Source organism: Hyperolius riggenbachi, chromosome 2 (genome assembly GCF_040937935.1).
Source record: "Hyperolius riggenbachi isolate aHypRig1 chromosome 2, aHypRig1.pri, whole genome shotgun sequence".
Classification (NCBI taxonomy): domain Eukaryota; kingdom Metazoa; phylum Chordata; class Amphibia; order Anura; family Hyperoliidae; genus Hyperolius; species Hyperolius riggenbachi.
Genome location: NC_090647.1, coordinates 43,206,570 through 43,231,592, shown reverse-complemented (window position 1 = coordinate 43,231,592; position 25,023 = coordinate 43,206,570). Strand labels below are relative to the sequence as shown.

The 25,023-nt window shown below is 48.1% G+C and overlaps 1 protein-coding gene across 1 annotated transcript in view; it reads right to left on the bottom strand.

Annotated features, from left to right (window-relative positions):
* Nucleotides 1-8,352: 8,352 nt before the first annotated feature.
* The window catches only part of LOC137545457 (ras-related protein Rab-30), a 158,287-nt gene continuing 141,616 nt past the window's right edge, over nt 8,353-25,023 (bottom strand). Inside the window, exons 4-5 of the mRNA XM_068266704.1 lie at nt 22,066-22,249; nt 8,353-10,412 (exon numbers count right to left, since the gene is read on the bottom strand). Coding sequence (XP_068122805.1) covers nt 10,162-10,412; nt 22,066-22,249 — 435 coding nt within the window. The 3' untranslated portion in view covers nt 8,353-10,161. The remainder of the gene's footprint in view (nt 10,413-22,065; nt 22,250-25,023) is intronic.

Here is a 25,023-nt window from a genome sequence, read left to right as displayed (position 1 = left end):
TGCATGATGAGGGAGGAGAGCGGTCACGGAGCCGAAAACAGCCATAAAACACTTTCCTGTCAGTAAATGGCTTCTGAGAGCAGAAAAGAAATAAAAAGGGCCAATAATTCACAGATTTGAGCTCTAGCATACTTCAATGAAGGTGTCATTGAGCAGAGACAAGTGAACAGTAAAAACGTAAAAATTAGATTTAAATATAAAATAAAACTTTTAGGAGGAGGATAGATGCATTTGTTTTTCTAATCACTTTATTTTCACCTGGGGTGTCCTTTAATGTTGCATCACAACACAACATCCTACTGTGCACCTAGCCTAAGCATATACTATTCCATGTCTAGCTACTAGTCTTATTTTTTCATTTAATGTATTTATAAAGCGTCAACATATTACGCAGCGCTGAACATTACTTTAGGCTACAGACAATATTTAGGGGTGACATACAGCAATATGACAATGAAATCCCCATACAGAGGCTGGGTCTGCTTATAGAGCCCAGCCTCTGTTGCTATTTAGATTCCCCCTAACGTCCCCCTGTGCTCAGCGAGACCCCATAATTCACAGCCGCGCTATGTGTCTGTGTTTACCTTTGTAATGCCAGTCTCCGCTCTCCCCCGCCTCCTGCAGAGCTCCGGTCCCCGGCCGCGTCCCTTGCCTCCAATCAGCGTGCAGGGAAGGGGCGTGGGTGGGGACCGGAGCGATGCAGGAGGCGGGGAGAGCGGAGACTGACATTTCAATGGTAAACACAGCCGCTGCTGACACGCTCAGTGTCGGCAGCGCCGCTGTGAATGATAGGGTCTCGCTGAGCGCAGGGGGACGTTAGGGGGAATCTAAATCTCTATAAGCAGACCCAGCCTCTGTATGGGGAATTCATTGTTAGAACCTCGCAACGGGTTCTCTTGAATACAAGAAAGACCACAGTATGAGTACAAGGTAATGCTTAGTCAGTCACTGGAGGGGAGCATGGAGATTAGGCAAGTTAGGTTCACTCAGATGCATAGCATGGGTGCACAGTAATAGAGGTGCATGATCAGGTAGGATACAAAAGGAGGAGGACCCTGCCCAAAGGCTTACAATCTAGAGGGAGAGGTAAGGACATGAAAGGTAGGGGACCAGAGTTCAGCTGTGGGTTTAGAGCACTTGTGAGGGGTAGTAGGCCAGAGTGAAAAGGTGAGTTTTGAGGGCTTTCTTGAAGATGTTGAAGGAGAGGGCTGCCCTAATGGGTGGAGGTAGGGAGTTCCATAGTGTTGGAGCAGCTCTTGAGAAGTCCTGGAGGTGTGCATGGGACTGGGTGATGCGGGGGGTGGTTAGGCGAAGTTCATTGGAAGAGCGAAGTGAGCGGCTAGGTGTGTAGTAAGATCGGAAATGTAGGTTGGGCAGGTTTTGTGGACAGATTTGTAGGTCAGACACAGTATCTTGAATCTGATTCTGGGCTGGATAGGAAGCCAGTGGAGGGATTCTAGGAGGGGATCCGCCGTGGTGGAGCGATGGGAGTAGTGGATAATTCTGGCTGCCGCATTCATGATGGACATGGTCTTACCATGTTTCCCTTCTTAGACAGCACACCTCACCCGCTTCGCCGGCCGTGCCGTGTCCAGTCCGTGTGGCCAGCACAGACTTCACAGTATCCATGGCAAAAATGACCAGCACTGGCCTCGTCTTTAAAAGGCAGAGTTTTTATTCACTTGCACATCCGTGAACAAAACATAGCTGTGAACATCCGAAATCCTCAAGGATGTAATTATAGCTCTATGTATCTTAAAGTGAACCTCCGGACTAAAAATCTACTCAGCAGCACTGAAAAGGCTTGGTGTTTCTTTAACAGTTTCACAGCATGAGGACACAGCAAGTAAATAAAAACTCTGCCTTTTAAAGACGAAGCCAGTGCTGGTCATTTTTGCTTTTAGCTACTAGTCTTATGCTGGGAATACACAGCTCAATTCTGCGCCCGATAGTTTTCGCCGCTCGATTCTGCGGGCAATTCTCTTATCTTCCACTCGTTTTTTTCTTATCGTTTTCCATTGTCCTCAATGCAGAATCGATCGAGCGGGAGATTGGGCATGTCGGAAATTATCTATCTAGCCATCGAAATGACTCAGAATCTAGCCGTTTATTCCCAGCATTACACAGATCACACAATTCTTATGTACAGGATTTGCGAGATTCGAAAGTTTCCAGAATCTTTTTGGGATTTGGATTCAAGGAAATTTGGAATTCGTCCCATCTCTATTGGAAAGCCTTAATATTTGCGCAAGTTTAATATTAAATATAATACAGTGACATCACCAACAGCTGATCACAAATTCAATTTAGTTTTTCTCATTTTATTTTTTTTATATATATTATAAAAAGACAAGTGTTTTCCAAAGCATCTAAATAATACAGCATTGAGGAATAGCAAATACCAAATACATTCTTAATAAATGCAAAATCATACAAAGGGTTTCATAATTCTGTCACTCAGGGTCCTTTGCATCCTGGGAGATAAAACAAGTAAACAGAGCGTAACGCAAATGGCTGAAATTATACAATGTGTACATTTCCAAATGACTCCAATTCCTTCTGTTTATAATGGACATTACTGCAATGAAGCAAACAAGTTGTCCAATTCATGAATTATCCTATTCAAGCTTAAACTTGCAGCCTTGTATTCTCTACTGTCTCCCATCTCATAACCGAAAGTTGTAAGCATGCATAAACCCTTGGCGGCTTATACTGGGTGGAGCAATTGTGGAGGTGGTTGTGGTGTGTGTGCATCTGCAGGTGTGTCCGTGCATACCTATGTAGGCAAAGACACACCTGTGGGCAGCGGCTTAGTGTGGGTAACGCAGTTGTGGGCGGAGGGTTAGTGTGGGCAGCTGCTTCCTGCGGTGGTGGGTTAGTGTGAGCGGAAGCTTAGTTTGTATGTGTGTGTGCTGAGCATGTGATCATTTTGAGACTTGGGGGTTTCCTGGTTTTAGACTGAAGCAGGGTCATCAAAGGGTGACTACAATGACCTGCCGTGAGGTTCAATCAATAGGATGCCAGCCACCGATAGATAAAATGGTTGGAGGGAGGGAGGGGGTCGGGTGGCTTTTTCCACACTTGCCCTTTTTTTTTTAAAGGGATACTGTAGGGGGGTCAGGGGAAAATGAGTTGAACTTACCCGGGGCTTCTAACGGTCCCCCGCAGACGTCCTGTGCCCGTGCAGCCACTCACCGATGCTCCAGCCCCGCCTCCGGTTCACTTCTGGAATTTCAGACTTTAAAGTCTGAAAACCACTGCGCCTGCGTTGCCGTGTCCTCGATCCCGCTGATGTCATCAAGAGCGTACTGTGCAGGCCCAGTATGGTCTGTGCCTGCGCAGTACACTCCTGGTGACATCAGCGGGAGCGAGGACACGGGCGTGCAGGCACAGTGGTTTTCTGACGTTAAAGTCAGAAATTCCAGAAGTGAACTGGAGGCGGGGTCGGAGCATCGGTGAGTGGCTGCACGGGCACAGGATGTCTGCGGGGGACCATTAGAAGCCCCGGGTAAGTTCAGCTCATTTTCCCCTGACCCTCCCCCCCCCCCCCCCTACACTATCCCTTTAAGTTCCTAAAAAGTTTATAAAAATGCCATCAAATATGCTTTTCTCACTCACATTAAGGAGACAAAACACCTCTTTTAGTCTGGGCCGTTCACACTTTGAATTTGCGTGCGGTTTGCCAAAATAATGTGTTCCAATTGTGTTGCATTTTTTCAGAGTTTTTCGGCATTTTAAAGGACCACTACTAAGAAAAAGTGTAAACTGTAAAACGCATAATTACTAGGTAATTCTTGGTGGTGTTAAAGGAAACCAGAGACGGGAGGGAGGGGGGGGGGGGGAATATATACATACCCGGAGCTTCCTCTAGCCCCATGTGCACGGATCAAGAGGAGGTGCGCTCTCTACGTATCTCTCCGGCGGCCGCCAGAGATATACATAGAGAGCGAATTTCTCTTGTGCAGACTGGCTGCAACTGGAGGAAGTTACGGGACCTGGTATTGGAGCTGCAGACAGCGGAGAACGGCGGTGTGGGAGCAATCAGCCTGAAGGGGGCTGGAGGAAGCCCCAGGTATATATATGTATGTATATATGTCTCTGGTACACTCTAATCCAAGGTTTTTATCTGCTTGCTATCTGGTGTTGGAAGTATTTTTTTTGCCATTTTAGGGCAAAGCCTTGCAAGGGTTCTTCTGGATCAACTGATATATGTGAGGGTGCAGGCTAGAGTTGTAACTTAAAGTGAGCCTCCAGACTAAAAATCTACTAAGCAGAACTGAAAAGGCTTGGTGTTTCTTTAACAGTTTCACAGCATCAGAACTTTGTTTTTCTTACCAAAGCATCATTTTTAGCGGCATTTTTAGCTAAGCTCCACCCATCAAAGAAAAAAAGTCCGGGCTTTTTTTCCCTGATGCTGTGCAGAGCATGATGGGATTTCCTATGTGGTTATTCACCTTGCCTAGCAACTGGGAGAGGTGATCAGCACACAGGACAGTTGGAACTGTGTATCATGCTCACTGTCACCTCCTTTCAACCAAAAAGATGTCTGCCATTATGAAATCAAACATTTGCCTGTTCTTTTAAAACAGGGTGGGTAAGAGATTATATTACTTATCTATTTTAATTAACCTAACTAATGTAACTTAATGACAGTATGTTTGTTTAGGCTGGAGTTCCTCTTTAATTTCTGGTTGAATTCAATGGACGTGTCTTTTTTTTTTTTTCTTTCAACCCAACTATGTAACTGGAAGCATGTTATGATTTCAGCTTTTTGAGTGTGTTAGATTCATTACTACCCCAGTTCCACACCAGGTCACATGAAATCATACTGACTTACATTATGAATGTATCAGCAAATACTGGTCTTTTTGGTCACAATTTTTTTTTTGTGTTTTACATAACAAAGCAATGAAAAAAGCTGCATTATTCAGACTGTCAGATATGGGCATAATAAAACATAGAATGTTCTTCCTGCAGAATTAAATGGTACCAATTACATTTGGACAGAACTTAGATCACCACTCCCAGGAAATATACATTGAGCCAGTGACCAGTATATCCCACTAAGTCCAGTCAAACTAATGCTAGTCAGGCATGCATCATTTTCGCATTGACTTTTTTTTCAATCCAGTTGGAATTTTTTTGTTTCACATAAATATTTTATTTTAAAAGGGAACCTTAACCCAGGATTGAACTTTATACCAATCAGTAGCTGATACCCCCTTTCTCATGAGAAATCTTTTCCTTTTCTTGAATAGATCATCAGGCTGATATTGTGGCGAAACCCCTCCCACAGTGTGATGTCATTGCCATGGCAGTTTCCTGTCCATGAACCTCGTTGCATTGTGGGAGATAATGGCTAGTTCCAAATGCCAAGCAAGCAGCATCTACCTCTGTGCATTAATATTTATATATATATACATAATGTATATATATTAGTCTATCACGTTGTTAGTGGGTGTGTTTATAGATAAGGACAGTTGCAGCTGTCCATATTTTTTCCTTCCTGTCAGCAATAGAGATGCTGACTTGCAGGCTCACGGAGGATCAAACAACATGAATAAATAACACTTTGCAATGTCTTGATTCCCCCCCCCACCCCACCCACCCCCTACTACTATCCTTAGGTAAAGTTCCTCTTTAACTGGCCATACATTTGACATTGTGATCAAAGAGATGATCTGAATTACATTTTTTTTAAATGCATAAAGTTACCATGCAAACAAATTTTACAAAAAAATTTTTTTTTACAAATGTTATTTTACCCATGTGGTTATTTTCATTCCAACTTGATCTAAAATAAGGCCCGGTTCACATTAGCGTTCGCTATCCGGACTTTCCGGATCTGATCCGGACCGCATACTGTACAAACGGAACGTACGTTCCGCATAGCAATGTAAAGTCTATGCGGACGTTCACACGTGTCCGTTCCATACAGTACGGAGCCGGATCGGATCCGGACTCTTTTCCAACATGCGCTATTTTTTGGGTCCGGATCTCCGGCCCACGCACCCGGACCGGAGCCGGACCTGAGCCTGACAGCACCATCAGGAACACAGAAACCAATGGGTAACGGAAGGCACAGAACACACTGCCTACAAAAACCTGACGTTCTACCCCACTTCCTATGCGTATGCAAGCGGCCATTTCGGATGGGGACACATGGGCCAAGCAAGCCTGGAGTGGAGCAGCAGTGACAGACGTGCTGGAGCTGTTTGGCAGAATGTCGGAGGTGGAGGTGAGGCCTACAGCGGAGGAACCTGATTCTACACGTGCACCAGGTGCACCTTCTGCTGACCCCAACATTTTTTTTTTTTTAAATTTCGCTATTTTTTGTCCACGGATCCGGATGGCAGCCTGATGCATGCCTGATACAAACGGACCGGATCCGGATCGGAACCGTACGGTTCTGATCAGGATCAGGTCAGGATCCGGTCCGTTTATTTGCCAAAACGCAAGTGTAAACGGGGCCTAAATTGCAAATAGCAAAAACAGCATTGCGTGAATACGTTTTTAATCTATCCAAAAGGTTTTCTCCAGTAACTGGAGTGAAATGTGCATGAGAAACCTAAAGGGAAAGAATAGTGATTTTTATTAATATTTTTTTCTTTTATTTGATTGTGTGTGTATTTTTTATACCATTTTTCACTCTTTCTCCATTTGTTTTTTTACTTTTACTTTTTATGAAAAAAAAATATGAAATATTACATCAGAATATTTCACATGTAGACTGTATGTTCAGCAGGTGGCATCTTCCTTCACCGTTTAGACTAACAAAAAAAAATCCTTGTCTGGTTACCGCCTGTGCAAACACCATTATCAAAGTTTATTGACTTGGTTGGAAAGAAAGAGGTTTCAACATTAGTATTTTTGCGTTTCAGTAAATTGACCTCACCAGGTCCTTTAGATAAAAGGTTTTAATCAACGTTAGTCTGTTGCTGCTCCCGTCAAAGGACTTTAATACCCATGAAATATTTGCATGTAACATTTCACATTTACAGAATGTTAAATCAGAGATTGTAATCCAAAATCCTTCAAATAAACACAATACCAGTCCAAAAATGGTCTGGCTAGGCCAGCAGAAGTGCAGGTGAATTGGGCGAGATCACTTCATGAACAAACTTAAAAATAACAAAGTTGAAGGGGCACACGTGATCATGCATGAAGATTTTAATTGAAAAGAAATATAAAAACAAATGCATTCACAAGGGCACAATAGGTGATCTGTGAATTGCTTCTGCCCAGGATAGCTACAATGTTCTTAGGTCCTCAACATCTACACATGCCTGGCAATAGACCACAACCTGTCAGTAATTGAGGGGAAACCAAAGTTTTGTAGAGGAAGCTCCCTCAGAGTCTTTTAAGGGAACCTGTACAAAAAAAAAGAGCCCCTGGGGGGTACTTACCTCAGGAGGGGGAAGACTCTGGATCCTAATTGGGCTTCCTCCTCTGTATAGGGGATCCAGTGTTGGGACCCCCAAGGATCCACTTGTCGGGCATGTAGCAGCTCTCAGCTCAGGCTACGGTGGAAACAGCCGAGCCTGATTGGGTCTGCTCTATTGCGCAGGTGCGTACAGCTCGCGCCTGCCCAGTAGAGCGGACCCAATCAGGCTCAGTTATTTTCACCAGAGCCCGAGCGTAGAGCCACTACTGCACATGAACGCAGCGGCACTTGTACATATTACTGCCGTTCTGTGTCCGGGGGAGCCGGCGCTGGATCCAGATGGCTGAGCGGGACGGGGGAGATTCTTTAGGATCCAGAGGCTTATCCCTCCTGAGGTAAGTAATCCCAGGGGCTTTTTTGTTTTTTACAGATTCTATTTAATGGACACCTGAAGTGAGAGGTATATGGAGGCTGCCATATTGATTTCCTTTAAAGAGAACCCGAGGTGGGTTTGAAGAATATTATCTGCATACAGAGTCTGGATCTGCCTATACAGCCCAGCCTCTGTTGCTATCCCAAACCCCCCTAAGGTCCCCCTGCACTCTGCAATCCCTCATAAATCACAGCCACGCTGCTGACAAACAGCTTGTCAGAGCTGGCTGTGTTTATCTCTAAAGTGTCAGTCTGCTGCTCTCCCCTCCTCCTGCAGAACTCCAGTCCCCGCCTGCATCCCTTCCCTCCCTGCTGATTGGAGGGAAGGGACAGGGGCAGGGACCGGAGCTATGCAGGAGGCGGGGGAGCAGCTGAGACTGACACTACAGATGTAAACAGAGCCTCACAGCAAGGCTGTGATTTATGAGGGATTGCAGAGTGCAGGGGGACCTTAGTGGGGTTTGGGATAGCAACAGAGGCTGGGCTGTATAGGCAGATCCAGCCTCTGTATGCAGATAACATTCTTTAAACACACCTCGGGTTCTCTTTAAAGCAATACCAGTTGCCTGGTGTCCCGGTGATCTTTCATGCATCAGTAGTGTTTGAATCACATGCCTGAAATAAGCATGCAGCAAATCCAATGAACCATCTGATCTGCATACTTGTTCAGGGTCTATGGCTGAAAATATTAGGCATAGGATTAGCAGGACAGCCAGGCAATTTGCATCATTAAATGTGTGACTAAACTCAAAACATCCTCTTTTAGGGGAAAAAAAGGCATCATTACATTTGACAGAAGTCCTAAAAAACCCTGAAGTTTTAACTGCATTAACTTTCAGGGAGCACAGAAAGGCTCGGTTTTGTCCTGTACAGGCAGAGAAGCAGTGGCAATCTCATTCACAGCTACCGATAAGGCTAATTACACTGGGATATAGCTAAACAAACACACCTTAGTGCAGTGGATTTCTACAGCTTTTATTCGTGGAATGAAAGCTTTTCAATGTGTGCTGTGCAAGAGTTCAGGTCTGCTTTAAAAGGAAATAAATATGGTATCCTCCATATCCCTCTAACTTCATGTTTCCTTTAATAATAGGAAGAGCCCTTTAAATAAATAGTCCACACCCTCTTCTCATATAGACATGGAACCCAACTAGTTGCACTCCTAATTGTGGAAAGGTAATGGCCCACCACTGGACAAAGGAACTGTTAACCTTAACTGTCCTGGACAGGGACAATAAGCAGAAAATAACACAAATGTGCACTTGACTTTATATGGCTTTTCAAGTAATATACTCAGAAATAATTGTATGTGCCCATTCTTCTTTATTAACTCCATCCTCATAATTAACTTCATAATCTTCATAATTAACTGATTAAAAAAAATCCAAAATGTACAGTAAAGATATTAATATTATAAAAACACAATACAATTTCTTAAAAATAACATGATGGGCGCTCTGATTATTTTAATTAGCTTGTTACTCCATTGTACAACCTTTCTATTATTTTGTATTACGCTACTGGAATAGCCTCCCAATTTCTCCGAAGTTCCCCTGAGTGGCCTCTGACATTTTCATACACTGGATATTTATCTACTCCGTACAGTTTAAAAACAAAAATAAACACATATCACAAACGTTCCGTTTTTGGCAAAAGAATAATAGACATTGGCAGCCGAAATCTGCGCTGGAGCTTCTTCATGGCTATAAACTCCCAATTTTGCAAAGATACAGTCTAAAAAAATCGCTGCTTTTATCGATGTCCAAAGCCAAGCAGAGAAGAAAAAAAAGAGAGAAAGCACTGATTAGTCCCTAAATCCATCCCAAGTCACAAAAAAGTTCACTTTCAGCATCCAAAATGACATCTTCTGAGTTTGAAATTGGTGCAAGCATTCCGAAGCATAAAATTCAAAAAGTTGACTGTTGTAGAGTATAGATTCGAGTTATTATCATCGTATGATAAAGTGACACTAGGATTATGTCTTCTACTGCCTTGAGGATGCTTTTTCTATCTATTAAAAACAAACGGGGGGTAAGAAAGAAACAAAATAGACTCTAGACGGTATACACCGCGTCGTTAAATATGTATGTAGGTCCGTTCAAGTTGAACCCGAAACTTGCTGACAGGACCTGCGGTGTGTCTCTCCTGCTCCGATCCATGTCTCACCTTCCTATGGCAGTGACCTCTGTATGGTCAACTAGGCTTGAGACTCCAAAACAGTCTGGTTTTTTTTTTTTGCCAGAAATTTGGCATCATCCCACAGAGAGATTCCAACGTTGCCTGGACACCCAGCCCGTACCAAATGTTTTTTTCCACTCTTTATCGCCGACGGGCCAAGCTGGTTACTAGTTAAAATTACAACAGTTCAAATAGCTGATGCTCTTTCCTTCCCCCGGCAAAGAAGAATCTACATTGTTCACCAAAGCGTTTTGCCTGGCCTCGCTGATCAGGCGGCAAGCTAAGTCCAGGAAGAGTTTTTCCACATTGTCCGACTCTTTGGCGGAGGTTTCCAAATAATACATGTTTTGGGACCCTGCAAACTCTTCTGCTCTTTGCTGAGAGACCTCTCTCCTCTCGGCCAAATCGATTTTATTCCCTGTAATTATATCAGACAGTAGACAAAATGCATTAGAGGCATTTCGGCAGAGAGCTGGCGGAGAGAAGACAACTGTGTGGGTGGCACAACGTATTGTCTGCACTATGGATGTGATGTAAGTAATTCAAGGACAAATGCTACGCATTTTCGTACATGGCTTCCGGTCTCTTTCTTAGATAGGTAAAGGCATTAAAAATCATTAACCTCTTGCAGACCTTCTGCATCTCAAATAAATTCTCTCAAGTCTGAAGAAAATATTTCTAAATGAGTTGTCTTGCTTCCACCACCACCACTGGGTCCAATATCGTCTTCCCATTCCTCTCCTGGTCCCCTCGTTCCAGCGCTGTCCTTCTGTTAACGGTCTCTGACCAATGGGTCAAAGACTGTTCTGTGCCTCTGTTGGGAGTCTTTGGGAGCCCAAGTGCTCATAAAGACAGGTGGCTCCGTACTGTGCAGGAGCACTCTCTTGCAAACTCGATCATGCACAGTATGGAGCAGCCAGGCCCGCCATCAGGGGGGGACATCCGTGACTCCCGTCACGGGCCCGGGGCCTGCAGGTGGGCCCCATCCCCGCTGCGGGTGCCGCCCGGCCGCCGCTCAACCCCTCTGGCTGCTGCTCCCTCCCTCCATCCCTCTAGCCTCCGCCGCGTCAGACCTCGATCAGGCGGCGACAATAGTGTGGGCGCTAGGACCCAGCGCCCGCACTGATATGCGGAAGTGACATCACTTCCGCATATAGAGCGGGTGCGTCCGGTGCCCGCTCTTACTGGTCGGGTCGCCGCTGATCTTGAGGTCTGACGCTGGGCTGCTGGCTGCAAGGTAGGGGAAGCGGCGGGGGTGGGGGGGGGGTGGGGGGGGGGTTGCTCCCTGTCACTCACTCACTTGCTAAAGGGCCTCCCTGTCACTCACTCACTAGCTAAAGGGCCTCCCTGTCACTCACTCACTAGCTAAAGGGCCTCCCTGGCACTCACTCACTAGCTAAAGGGCCTCCCTGGCACTCACTCACTTGCTAAAGGGCCTCCCTGTCACTCACTCACTAGCTAAAGGGCCTCCCTGTCACTCACTTACTAGCTAAAGGGCCTCCCTGGCACTCACTCACTAGCTAAAAGGCCTCCCTGGCACTCACTCACTTGCTAAAGGGGCTCCCTGTCACTCACTCACTTGCTAAAGGGCCTCCCTGTCACTCACTCACTAGCTAAAGGGCCTCCCTGGCACTCACTCACTTGCTAAAGGGGCTCCCTGTCACTCACTCACTAGCTAAAGGGCCTCCCTGGCACTCACTCACTTGCTAAAGGGGCTCCCTGTCACTCACTCACTTGCTAAAGGGCCTCCCTGTCACTCACTCACTAGCTAAAGGGGCTCCCTGTCACTCACTCACTTGCTAAAGGGGCTCCCTGTCACTCACTCACTAGCTAAAGGGGCTCCCTGTCACTCACTCACTAGCTAAAGGGGCTCCCTGTTACTCACTCACTTGCTAAAGGGGCTCCCTGTCACTCACTCACTTGCTAAAGGGGCTCCCTGTCACTCACTCACTTGCTAAAGGGGCTCCCTGTCACTCACTCACTTACTAAAGGGCCTTCCTGTCACTCACTTACTAGCTAAAGGGGCTCCCTGTCACTCACTCACTTGCTAAAGGGGCTCCCTGTCACTCACTCACTTGCTAAAGGGGCTCCCTGTCACTCACTCACTTGCTAAAGGGGCTCCCTGGCACTCACTCACTTGCTAAAGGGGCTCCCTGTCACTCACTCACTAGCTAAAGGGGCTCCCTGTCACTCACTCACTTGCTAAAGGGGCTCCCTGTCACTCACTCACTTGCTAAAGAGGCTCCCTGTCACTCACTCACTAGCTAAAGGGGCTCCCTGTCACTCACTCACTTGCTAAAGGGGCTCCCTGTCACTCACTCACTTGCTAAAGGGGCTCCCTGTCACTCACTCACTTGCTAAAGGGGCTCCCTGTCACTCACTCACTTGCTAAAGGGGCTCCCTGGCACTCAATCACTTGCTAAAGGGGCTCCCTGTCACTCACTCACTTGCTAAAGGGGCTCCCTGGCACTCACTCACTTGCTAAAGGGGCTCCCTGGCACTCACTCACTTGCTAAAGGGGCTCCCTGGCACTCACTCACTTGCTAAAGGGGCTCCCTGGCACTCACTCACTTGCTAAAGGGGCTCCCTGGCACTCACTCACTTGCTAAAGGGGCTCCCTGTCACTCACTCACTAGCTAAAGGGCCTCCCTGGCACTCACTCACTAGCTAAAGGGCCTCCCTGGCACTCACTCACTTGCTAAAGGGCCTCCCTGTCACTCACTCACTAGCTAAAGGGCCTCCCTGTCACTCACTCACTAGCTAAAGGGCCTCCCTGGCACTCACTCACTAGCTAAAGGGCCTCCCTGGCACTCACTCACTTGCTAAAGGGGCTCCCTGTCACTCACTCACTTGCTAAAGGGCCTCCCTGTCACTCACTCACTAGCTAAAGGGCCTCCCTGGCACTCACTCACTTGCTAAAGGGGCTCCCTGTCACTCACTCACTAGCTAAAGGGCCTCCCTGGCACTCACTCACTTGCTAAAGGGGCTCCCTGTCACTCACTCACTTGCTAAAGGGCCTCCCTGTCACTCACTCACTAGCTAAAGGGGCTCCCTGTCACTCACTCACTTGCTAAAGGGCCTCCCTGTCACTCACTCACTAGCTAAAGGGCCTCCCTGTCACTCACTCACTAGCTAAAGGGCCTCCCTGGCACTCACTCACTAGCTAAAGGGCCTCCCTGGCACTCACTCACTTGCTAAAGGGCCTCCCTGTCACTCACTCACTAGCTAAAGGGCCTCCCTGTCACTCACTCACTAGCTAAAGGGCCTCCCTGGCACTCACTCACTAGCTAAAGGGCCTCCCTGGCACTCACTCACTTGCTAAAGGGGCTCCCTGTCACTCACTCACTTGCTAAAGGGCCTCCCTGTCACTCACTCACTAGCTAAAGGGCCTCCCTGGCACTCACTCACTTGCTAAAGGGGCTCCCTGTCACTCACTCACTAGCTAAAGGGCCTCCCTGGCACTCACTCACTTGCTAAAGGGGCTCCCTGTCACTCACTCACTTGCTAAAGGGCCTCCCTGTCACTCACTCACTAGCTAAAGGGGCTCCCTGTCACTCACTCACTTGCTAAAGGGGCTCCCTGTCACTCACTCACTAGCTAAAGGGGCTCCCTGTCACTCACTCACTAGCTAAAGGGGCTCCCTGTTACTCACTCACTTGCTAAAGGGGCTCCCTGTCACTCACTCACTTGCTAAAGGGGCTCCCTGTCACTCACTCACTTGCTAAAGGGGCTCCCTGTCACTCACTCACTTACTAAAGGGCCTTCCTGTCACTCACTTACTAGCTAAAGGGGCTCCCTGTCACTCACTCACTTGCTAAAGGGGCTCCCTGTCACTCACTCACTAGCTAAAGGGGCTCCCTGTCACTCACTCACTTGCTAAAGGGCCTCCCTGTCACTCACTCACTAGCTAAAGGGGCTCCCTGTCACTCACTCACTTGCTAAAGGGGCTCCCTGTCACTCACTCACTTGCTAAAGGGGCTCCCTGTCACTCACTCACTTGCTAAAGGGGCTCCCTGTCACTCACTCACTTGCTAAAGGGGCTCCCTGGCACTCACTCACTTGCTAAAGGGGCTCCCTGTCACTCACTCACTAGCTAAAGGGGCTCCCTGTCACTCACTCACTTGCTAAAGGGGCTCCCTGTCACTCACTCACTTGCTAAAGGGGCTCCCTGTCACTCACTCACTAGCTAAAGGGGCTCCCTGTCACTCACTTGCTAAAGGGGCTCCCTGTCACTCACTCACTTGCTAAAGGGGCTCCCTGTCACTCACTCACTTGCTAAAGGGGCTCCCTGTCACTCACTCACTAGCTAAAGGGCCTCCCTGGCACTCACTCACTAGCTAAAGGGCCTCCCTGGCACTCACTCACTTGCTAAAGGGCCTCCCTGTCACTCACTCACTAGCTAAAGGGCCTCCCTGTCACTCACTCACTAGCTAAAGGGCCTCCCTGGCACTCACTCACTAGCTAAAGGGCCTCCCTGGCACTCACTCACTTGCTAAAGGGGCTCCCTGTCACTCACTCACTTGCTAAAGGGCCTCCCTGTCACTCACTCACTAGCTAAAGGGCCTCCCTGGCACTCACTCACTTGCTAAAGGGGCTCCCTGTCACTCACTCACTAGCTAAAGGGCCTCCCTGGCACTCACTCACTTGCTAAAGGGGCTCCCTGTCACTCACTCACTTGCTAAAGGGCCTCCCTGTCACTCACTCACTAGCTAAAGGGGCTCCCTGTCACTCACTCACTTGCTAAAGGGCCTCCCTGTCACTCACTCACTAGCTAAAGGGCCTCCCTGTCACTCACTCACTAGCTAAAGGGCCTCCCTGGCACTCACTCACTAGCTAAAGGGCCTCCCTGGCACTCACTCACTTGCTAAAGGGCCTCCCTGTCACTCACTCACTAGCTAAAGGGCCTCCCTGTCACTCACTCACTAGCTAAAGGGCCTCCCTGGCACTCACTCACTAGCTAAAGGGCCTCCCTGGCACTCACTCACTTGCTAAAGGGGCTCCCTGTCACTCACTCACTTGCTAAAGGGCCTCCCTGTCACTCACTCACTAGCTAAAGGGCCTCCCTGGCACTCACTCACTTGCTAAAGGGGCTCCCTGTCACTCACTCACTAGCTAAAGGGCCTCCCTGGCACTCACTCACTTGCTAAAGGGGCTCCCTGTCACTCACTCACTTGCTAAAGGGCCTCCCTGTCACTCACTCACTAGCTAAAGGGGCTCCCTGTCACTCACTCACTTGCTAAAGGGGCTCCCTGTCACTCACTCACTAGCTAAAGGGGCTCCCTGTCACTCACTCACTAGCTAAAGGGGCTCCCTGTTACTCACTCACTTGCTAAAGGGGCTCCCTGTCACTCACTCACTTGCTAAAGGGGCTCCCTGTCACTCACTCACTTGCTAAAGGGGCTCCCTGTCACTCACTCACTTACTAAAGGGCCTTCCTGTCACTCACTTACTAGCTAAAGGGGCTCCCTGTCACTCACTCACTTGCTAAAGGGGCTCCCTGTCACTCACTCACTAGCTAAAGGGGCTCCCTGTCACTCACTCACTTGCTAAAGGGCCTCCCTGTCACTCACTCACTAGCTAAAGGGGCTCCCTGTCACTCACTCACTTGCTAAAGGGGCTCCCTGTCACTCACTCACTTGCTAAAGGGGCTCCCTGTCACTCACTCACTTGCTAAAGGGGCTCCCTGTCACTCACTCACTTGCTAAAGGGGCTCCCTGGCACTCACTCACTTGCTAAAGGGGCTCCCTGTCACTCACTCACTAGCTAAAGGGGCTCCCTGTCACTCACTCACTTGCTAAAGGGGCTCCCTGTCACTCACTCACTTGCTAAAGGGGCTCCCTGTCACTCACTCACTAGCTAAAGGGGCTCCCTGTCACTCACTTGCTAAAGGGGCTCCCTGTCACTCACTCACTTGCTAAAGGGGCTCCCTGTCACTCACTCACTTGCTAAAGGGGCTCCCTGTCACTCACTCACTTGCTAAAGGGGCTCCCTGGCACTCAATCACTTGCTAAAGGGGCTCCCTGTCACTCACTCACTTGCTAAAGGAGCTCCCTGGCACTCACTCACTTGCTAAAGGGGCTCCCTGGCACTCACTCACTTGCTAAAGGGGCTCCCTGGCACTCACTCACTTGCTAAAGGGGCTCCCTGGCACTCACTCACTTGCTAAAGGGGCTCCCTGGCACTCACTCACTTGCTAAAGGGGCTCCCTGGCACTCACTCACTTGCTAAAGGGGCTCCCTGGCACTCACTCACTTGCTAAAGGGGCTCCCTGGCACTCACTCACTTGCTAAAGGGGCTCCCTGGCACTCACTCACTTGCTAAAGGGGCTCCCTGGCACTCACTCACTTGCTAAAGGGGCTCCCTGGCACTCACTCACTTGCTAAAGGGGCTCCCTGGCACTCACTCACTACCTAAAGGGGCTCCCTGGCACTCACTCACTACCTAAAGGGGCTCCCTGGCACTCACTCACTACCTAAAGGGGCTCCCTGGCACTCACTCATTACCTAAAGGGGCTCCCTGGCACTCACTAACTACCTAAAGGGGCTCCCTGGCACTCACTCACTACCTAAAGGGGCTCCCTGGCACTCACTCACTACCTAAAGGGGCTCCCTGTCACTCACTCACTACCTAAAAGGGCTCCCTGTCACTCACTGCCTAAAGGGCTCCATGTCACTCACTACCTAACCTGGGGGTCCCTGTCAGAATCCAGGTGAGAGGTGTCTACCATAAGGGGTCATTCTGCCTATTTATGTGAAATGCTGTCTATTTATGTGCCTCATGACTGCTGAATTTGTCTTGTTGGGGGCCTAATGATTGAATTTTTACTTGTTGGGGGCCTCATGATTTGTTGGGAGCCTGAAGATTACTGAATTTGTCTTGTTGGAGGCCTCATGATTTGTTGGGGGCCTCATGATTGCTGAATTTGTCTTGTTGGGGGCCTCATGATTGCTGAATTTGTCTTGTTGGGGGCCTCATGATTGCTGAATTTGTCTTGTTGGGGGTCACATGATTGCTAACTGCGAGACTATGGGAAAAGCTGAATCATTACCATATGAGACAATAGCATTAAACCTACTTTTTTTTAGCTTTTTTAAACAGAAAAGAAAACTGGGAGGTTCTAAAAAATGATGGAGCACTTCCTCCTTCCGGCTTGAAGGAGGAAGTGCTCGATATCGAGGCTTGCAACGCGTCCATTCGGACACTTGCACCTCGTTGAAACGCTGGGCGGAGAGTGGCGTTCTGGGTAATTAACCCCGCCGCATCTAGCCGCTCAGCTGTGGCAATTGGAGCTAACTTGAATCACGAGTATCCACCGTGGTTATTCGTGATTAATTTGTGGACAGCAAGCCTCCAACTAGCCCTGCCAACATGTAATGGCTACGCACATTTCTCAGTTTGGGGGGAGGGGGGGAGGGGGGGGGGCCCGGACTGATGATTTGTGAGGGGCCCCAGAATTTCTGATGGCGGCCCTGGGAGCAGCCCACCTTCGGGCGCACTCAGGCTCCCAAAGCCTACCATGGTGTAGAATTCAAACAAGGGAGCTAGCGCTGGAGCGAGGGATCCATGAGAGGACCAGGAAGGCTATATACTATAGGACCCAGAGCCTTCCCTCTCCATAGGCGAGTATCTGTTTTTTTTTGGGGGGGGGGGGGGGGGGGGTTACGTCAGATTTGCTTTACAGTGTACTCAAGGCTACCAAATGGGAAAAAATTAGATACATATCTGACAATAGCTTGTTGAATATGTTATCGTGACCACGCTCCCTGCTGTGTATGAGCGTAGGTGTACTGAGCCTGTGCGAGTACGCCGTGCCTGCATGGTATGCCAGAACTTCTCACCCACGAGTGGCTCCGTGCTGGTGCAGCTGGTGCAGCTTTACTCGTGTAGTTGCAGCAGGGTCGTGCTTATGCACAGCGGGGAGCGCAAACGAAAACTTCAAGAGGGTCCCGAGCAGTGGCGGTGGTCTTGAGGAGGACACGAGAGGCTTCCCTCTTCATAGTATATCATTTTATTTCATTAGGTTTGCCTCGGGTTGCATCTTTCCATAGTTTCTGCACTGCTCGGAGTCCCTTTAAAGCAATTCTAAACTGAAAAAACAATAACATGAGGTGGCTAAACTTGTGGCTTCTTCAATCTTTGTGGTTCTTCAGCTTAACCAGCCTCCCTTCCATTCTGATCTCATCAGCACATGCCCTGTCCTCTCCCGCTCTATGCACAGCAGCCTCGGCCGGCTGTGTCCTGGGCATGCATAGCTACACTTGTTTGCAAACCTCACATATCCAGAACTGCATATGCAAAGTTGAAATTTGCATAGTGGGAAGACTCAGTGCCCCTTATTTTATCAAGTGCCTCCCTGCGCCCAAATTTCCTCTCATTGCCGCAAACTGCAGCTTTTATAATTGGAGCCCTTTTTTCCTGTTTCGCTCAGGAAGGAAGGGTTTTAAGGTTAGGTGAGGGGGGGGGGGGGGGGGGGTAGGGCTGTTTAGGTTAGGCATCAGGTGGGGAAGTTTTAAGGTTATATGTAGGGGGTGGTTTGGGTTAGGCATCAGCGGTGGGGGGGGGGGGGGGGGGTTAGAGTGTAGGTGGCCACTAATGGTCCAATTCCTAGCGACAAATCGTTTGAGCGATGAGAAATTCTGATCGGAAGTGAAATTCTTCACTACACCATCAACGAACCAATATTTGCTTCCCATCTATCTCAACCAACAAGAAAATCCAAATTTTGGTTCGACAAAAATCCAATCAGACGACTGTTTTTATAATCGTTCATAATCCATTGTGCTCATCAACAGAGATTATTTACAACCAATCAGATCAGAATTTTTGATCGCTCAAACTATTTTTCGCTACAAATTGGACTGTTTGTGGCCACCTTTAGACATCAGAGGGGGGAGGGATCGGTTTGAGGATTAGGTTTAGTTGTTAAATATCAGTATTATTTACCAATATTTTACTTTTGTAATTACCACTGCACATAGTAGAATATCAGTAAATCTTGCTGGTATTCTACCATTGGCTATTCCCCAGCTCCCAAATGTCCTTGCACCTCTTTTTTGTGTATGGTTACAATTGCCTTGCAGTGGAAATATTCCTGAAGATCATTCAAGCCTGTCTCTGATCCCTACATGATCACTTCTCACCTCCTTCCTTCTGATGACTCATGCTGTCTTCTCTCCACATAGACAGCATGAGTCATCAGAAAGGAGGGGTGAGCATTGATCACATGGAAGCCAGCAAGTTCATCTGTGAATTGACTACTCAGTAGATGATTTGAGCAGCAGGATTTTCATACAGCTGAGTAAGGCTGAATTACTGTAACATTGTTTTCGGTAAGAAACTGCATTGTACTTTTTATTAAACACTTCTGTTTCAAAATAAAGAGTGGATGCATTTGCATGGACTCATTACAGTATTGCGTTAAAAGGACTATCTATCATGAAAATTTGTAAGATGAAAAATGCATGTAAACACATAAACGTAAGGTGTACATTTCTCCCAGAGTAAAGTGCACTATAAATTACTTTTTACTATGTTGCTGTTGCTTACAAGAAGTAAAGGACTAGTCCATTTCCACATGGGGGATTCTCAGTATTTACTTAACCACCCTGGCGTTCTGATTAAATCGCCAGGGTGGCTGCGGGAGGGTTTTTTTTAAATAAAAAAAAAACTATTTCATGCAGCCAACTGAAAGTTGGCTGCATGAAAGCCCACTAGAGGGCGCTCCGGAGGCGTTCTTCCGATCGCCTCCGGCGCCCAGAATAAACAAGGAAGGCCGCAATGAGCGGCCTTCCTTGTTTTGCTTAGATCGTCGCCATAGCGACGAGCGGAGTGACGTCATCGACGTCCTGACGTCAGCCACCTCCGATCCAGCCCTTAGCGCTGGCCGGAACTTTTTGTTCCGGTTACGCTGGGCTCAGGCGGCTGGGGGGACCCTCTTTCGCCGCTGCTCGCGGCGAATCGCCGCAGAGCGGCGGCGATCAGGCAGCACACGCGGCTGGCAAAGTGCCGGCTGCGTGTGCTGCTTTTTATTTCACGAAAATCGGCCCAGCAGGGCCTGAGCGGCAGCCTCTGGCGGTGTTGGACGAGCTGAGCTCGTCCAGACCGCTCAGCAGGTTAAAGAGATACTTAAAGTGAACCAGAGACGAAGCACCCTCATATATTTTACCATATATATCAGTGGGAACATTAGAGAAAACACTTACCCTGCTGTCTTCCATTTTTAACTGTTCAGCTTGCTTCTAAACAGCCCTGATAAAATCCCTGACTGAGCATTCAGTCTGGCTTTGCTATAATGACTCAGCTATAATGATTCCTGAGCAGAGCCACAAGGGGGCAGGCTTGGGCTTTAAAAGACACCAGAGAACACAGACTCAGCTATAAAAATTCCTGAGCAAAGCCAGACTGAATGCTCAGTCGGGGATTTTATCAGGGCTGCTCACTGCTGCCTGGTAACTGCTTGCTGAGCACACAGTTCAACTGTCCGTGGAAAAGAGGCCAAATACTTTTAGCCATAGCCCCTGAACAAGCATGCAGCAGATCGGGTGTTTCTGACATTATTGTCAGATCTGACAAGATTAGCTGCATGCTTGTTTCTGGTGTGATTCAGACACTTCTGCAACCAAATAGAACAGCAAGATGCCAGGCAACTGGTATTTTTCAGCAGTAAATAAATATGGCAGCCTCCATATATGTCTTGCTTTAGTTGTCATTTATGTATCCCTTTAACACTTCACTAAAGCAATACCTGTAAAGGATCAATAAAAACATCGCAGCCACCCTCCCTACTCATTTGTATACTGTTCTGGCACTTGGACAGAGCAACTGCCATTCAGTAAGTGCTTTTGGAAATAAAGAAACCCAGAAAATCCCCTCTGAGGAGATGGACCAGCTCTGTCAGATTTTAATGACCTACTGTAAGCTCCAGTAACATAGGAAAAAATAAATGTACAGTGCATTTTATTCTGGTTCAAATATACATTTTAAACGTTTGAATTTAAAGGGGCACTATGATGAAAAATTGTAAAATGGAAAATATGTGCAGACAAATAAGAAGTACGTTTTTCTAGAGTAAAATGAGCCATAAATTACTTTTCTCCTATGTTGCTGTCACTTACAGTAGGTAGTAGAAATCTGACAGAACCGACAGGTTTTGGACTAGTCCATCTCTTCATAGGGGATTCTCAGCAAGGCTTTTATTCTTTATAAAAATATACCCTAAAAAGGATTTAAAAAATGATGCTGGCCAGCTTCCCTGCTCGCTACAGGTTTTTTTTTGGCAGTTGGACAGAGCAACTGCCATTCACTGAGGGCTCGTTCCCACTATCGCGAATCTGCATGCGTCCAACGCATGCAGATCCGCACGTGTAATGCAAGTGGATGTGCCTGTTTCCACTGTAGCGTTGTTGAGGTGCGTTTTTTTCAGCGTGAAAAAAACGCACAAAAGAGCCAACGATTTCGCCTGCGTCGGGAATCCGTGCGAATCGCCGCTAATGTATTTAATAGTAAAAACGCATGCGTTTGTTACATGCGTTTTTACCCGCGATTTCGCGTGCGATTTCGCACCTTTTTCAATTTTATTTAGCCCTGGCAGTGTCATGGTTAATTTCGCATGGCACCCTGCCATGCGAAATCGCATGCGAAATCGCGGGTAAAAACGCATGCGGAAACGCATCCGCATGCGTTTTTACAAGCGTCGGAATGCGGCCGAAATCGCGTCGCAACAGTGGGAACGAGCCCTAAGTGCTTTTGAAAGTAAGTCAATCCCTGAGAATCCCCCTATGAGAAGATGGGCTAGTCCAAAACCTGTCGCTTCTGTCAGATTTCTACTACTACTACTGTAAGTGACAGCAACATAGGAGAAAAGTCATTTATGGCTCATTTTACTCTGGAAAAAAACATACTTTTTATTTGTATATGTTTACACATATCTTAAATTTTAAAACTTTTTCGCCATAGTGCCCCTTTAAAATTGTATAATTTTCCACGATAGTGGTCCTTTAAATGTGTTGCATTATAAGAATGTAGAATGTGCCTGTTCCTCTGCACCTCCACCCTGGCGATGCATGACTTACCCACAAGCACAGTGATGACCTCGTTGTTGGCATACTGTTCTATCTCTCTCAGCCATTCTGGAAGGCACCGGAAGGATTCCTCACAGGTGATGTCGTAGGTTAATATCAGGGCGTTGGCACTGCGGTAGTAGCTCTGAGTGATGGATCGGAATCTCTCCTGACCCGCCGTGTCCCATATCTGGAGCTGTAGAACATACCAAAAGGAGAGGATCAGCACCTAGAAACCAGCAGCAGCAGTGGTCATACTACAACCGGCATTCCAAGCAGCTAGCTTATAGAATAATGGCTCACAAATATATGTATGTATGCGTAAGCCAGGAAGCTGAACACCTGTGCCCCGAGCATGAATACTTTACCTGTTGGTGTCCGCCGCTGTCTCCGTCCTTTTCCTCACATACCTGCGCCCCTTGTAGTTGCCGGCGTGTACGAGGGAGCGTGTGTGATGTCACACACAGGTCCACATGCAATATGTCTGCAACTAGAGGGGGCGTCGACAGGGGCTCCGTTGCTCGTCCGAATGTCACACGCCGTTACTGCCGCGCACCCGATCGAGAAAGTCGAGCCGACATCTTGCAGCAGGTCCGATGCATGCAACCAATTTCGCCCCGAAATTGGTTGCACCGTTGATCGGCCATGCTTTTGGCAGCACCGATTTTCATCCAATTCAATTAGAATAATTGAATTGGATAGCTGATCGGCCCACAGGACGCTTGATGTATGGCCACCTTTATGGTATTAGAAGCGGAGCATCTGCACAAGAGCCAGGTAACCGGCATTGTTTATCAGAAAATCAAGATGGCAGCTTCCATATGCCTTTCACTGCAGGTTCTCTTTTATAGAAGGGAAAAATTTAACTTGAAGAAGAGAGCAGCCTGAAGCTCTGGAGGTGTATGCTGCAAGAAACAGCTGTTGCAGAGCCTCCTGACCAAGTAGTTTAACCCTCCTGGCGGTTTATCAAAATCCCCCCAGCCCCTCCGGCATCCCCCCAGCCCCTCCGATCGCCTCCGGAGAACGAGATCTCCTGGAGGGCTTCCCCCGTCACCTGGCGGGATGACTTCACCGACGTCGTGACGTCAAAGAGGACTCCGATCCACCCCACAGCGCTGCCTGGCACTGATTGGCCAGGCAGCGCACGGGGTCTGGAGGGGGGGGCGGCTGCGGCGCAGCGGATCGGCGGCGATCGTCATGCACACGGAGCTAGCAAAGTGCTAGCTGCGTGTAGCAAAAAAAAATTATGCAAATCGGCCCAGCGGGGCCTGAGCGGTGCCTTCCGGTGGCATAGCCCGTGCTCAGCCCGGGCTTACCGCCAGGGAGGTTAAAGGACTTCTAAGGCGAAAGCAATAATATTTTATTCACCTGGGGCTTCTTCTAGCCTCTCGCGGTCATCTCAGTCCCTCGCCGCAACCCCGGCCCTCCTCGGTGTCCCACTGGCCGCCCGTAATGATGCCAACCCGTCAGCGGGGTCAACTCCTCTGCCCCTGCAGTATGCGCCAGATGACGTGGACGTGCAGGCGCTCATGCTGGAAGAATCCCCAGGTGAGTAAAAAATAGATTCATGCTTTTGCCTCGGAAGTCCTTTAAAGAGGACCTGTAGTGAAAATAACAATATGAATAAAATTGCTTATTTCCCACAATGCAATGAGGTTCACAGACAGGAAACTGTCAGGACCATGGTCATGACACCACACTGTGGGAGAGGTTTCCCAACAATATCAGCCATACAGACCCCCTTGGTGATCTATTTGAAAAAAGGTAAAGATTTCTCCTGGGAAAAGGGGTATCATCTACTGATTGGAATGAAGTTCGATCCCTGGTTAAAGTTCCTCTTTAAAGGGAACCTAAAGAGATGGATCTAGAGGTTGTCATATTTATATCCTTTTAAATAATGCACATTGCCAGGCTGACTTACTGATCCTCTGCCTCCAATTCTTTTAGCCATAGACCTTGAACAAGCATGCAGATCAGATGTTTCTGATTCAAGTCTGACTGGATTAGCTGCATGCTTGCTTTAAGGTGTGTGATTCAGACACTACTGCAGCCAAGAGATCAGCAGGGCTGCCCGACAACTGGTATTGCTTAAAAGGAGATAAAGGGCTGGTGCACACCAGAGCGGTTCTGAAGTGTTTTTTAACCTCTTGCCGACTGCTCCATGCCCATTGGCTTGAACGGACTTCTATTGGGCTAGCAGGAGATCACGTGCACGCTGCGCGCGCATCTCCTGCTTGGGGGGCGGAGCTCCGCCCCGCCTTCAGTCTCCGTGCGGCGATCGCCGCTCGGGAGACTTTTAGACTGCGGTTTCGCTGTCTAACTACTTTGTACAGCTCTGCGATCAGCAGCAGCGCTGTACTGGGGACCGCCGTGTGACACGGCTGTCCCCCTGGAGGACAAGAGAGCGATCGGCTGTCATAGGCAGAAGCCTATGACAGCCTATCGCGTGATTGGCCGGCAGGGGAGACGGAGGGAGGGAGGGTTAAAGTAAAAAAAAAACATTTGTAAAATTTATTTAAAATTAAAAAACAAATATTTATAAAAAAATAAACAATGTGGGGGCGATCAGACCCCACTAACAGAGAGCTCTGTTGGTGGGGGGAAAAGGAGGGGGGAATCACTTATGTGCTGTGTTGTGCGGCCCTGCAGCTTTGCCTTAGGGCTGGTTCACACGGGCGTCTGCTGAGCTTTTGCTTGGCATTGCGTTCAAACGCCAGCGTTTAAAAGCTAGCTTTTGAAAGCTTTTGAAAAGCGTTCAAGGCTAGCAGTTCTGGTCTCTGCTATTGTTTCCTGGCGTTTACTGCCTCTGAAAGCAGCATGTTGCTTTTGAGACTAGACGCAACGCTGGGATCTACTGCCAGGCTTTCATGAAAGCCTGCAAAAGCCAGCTCTAAACGCTCCCATTCACTTGCATGGGATGGCAGTAGATCCCAAAAAACGCTGCGTCTGAAACGCTGCGTTAAACGCCAC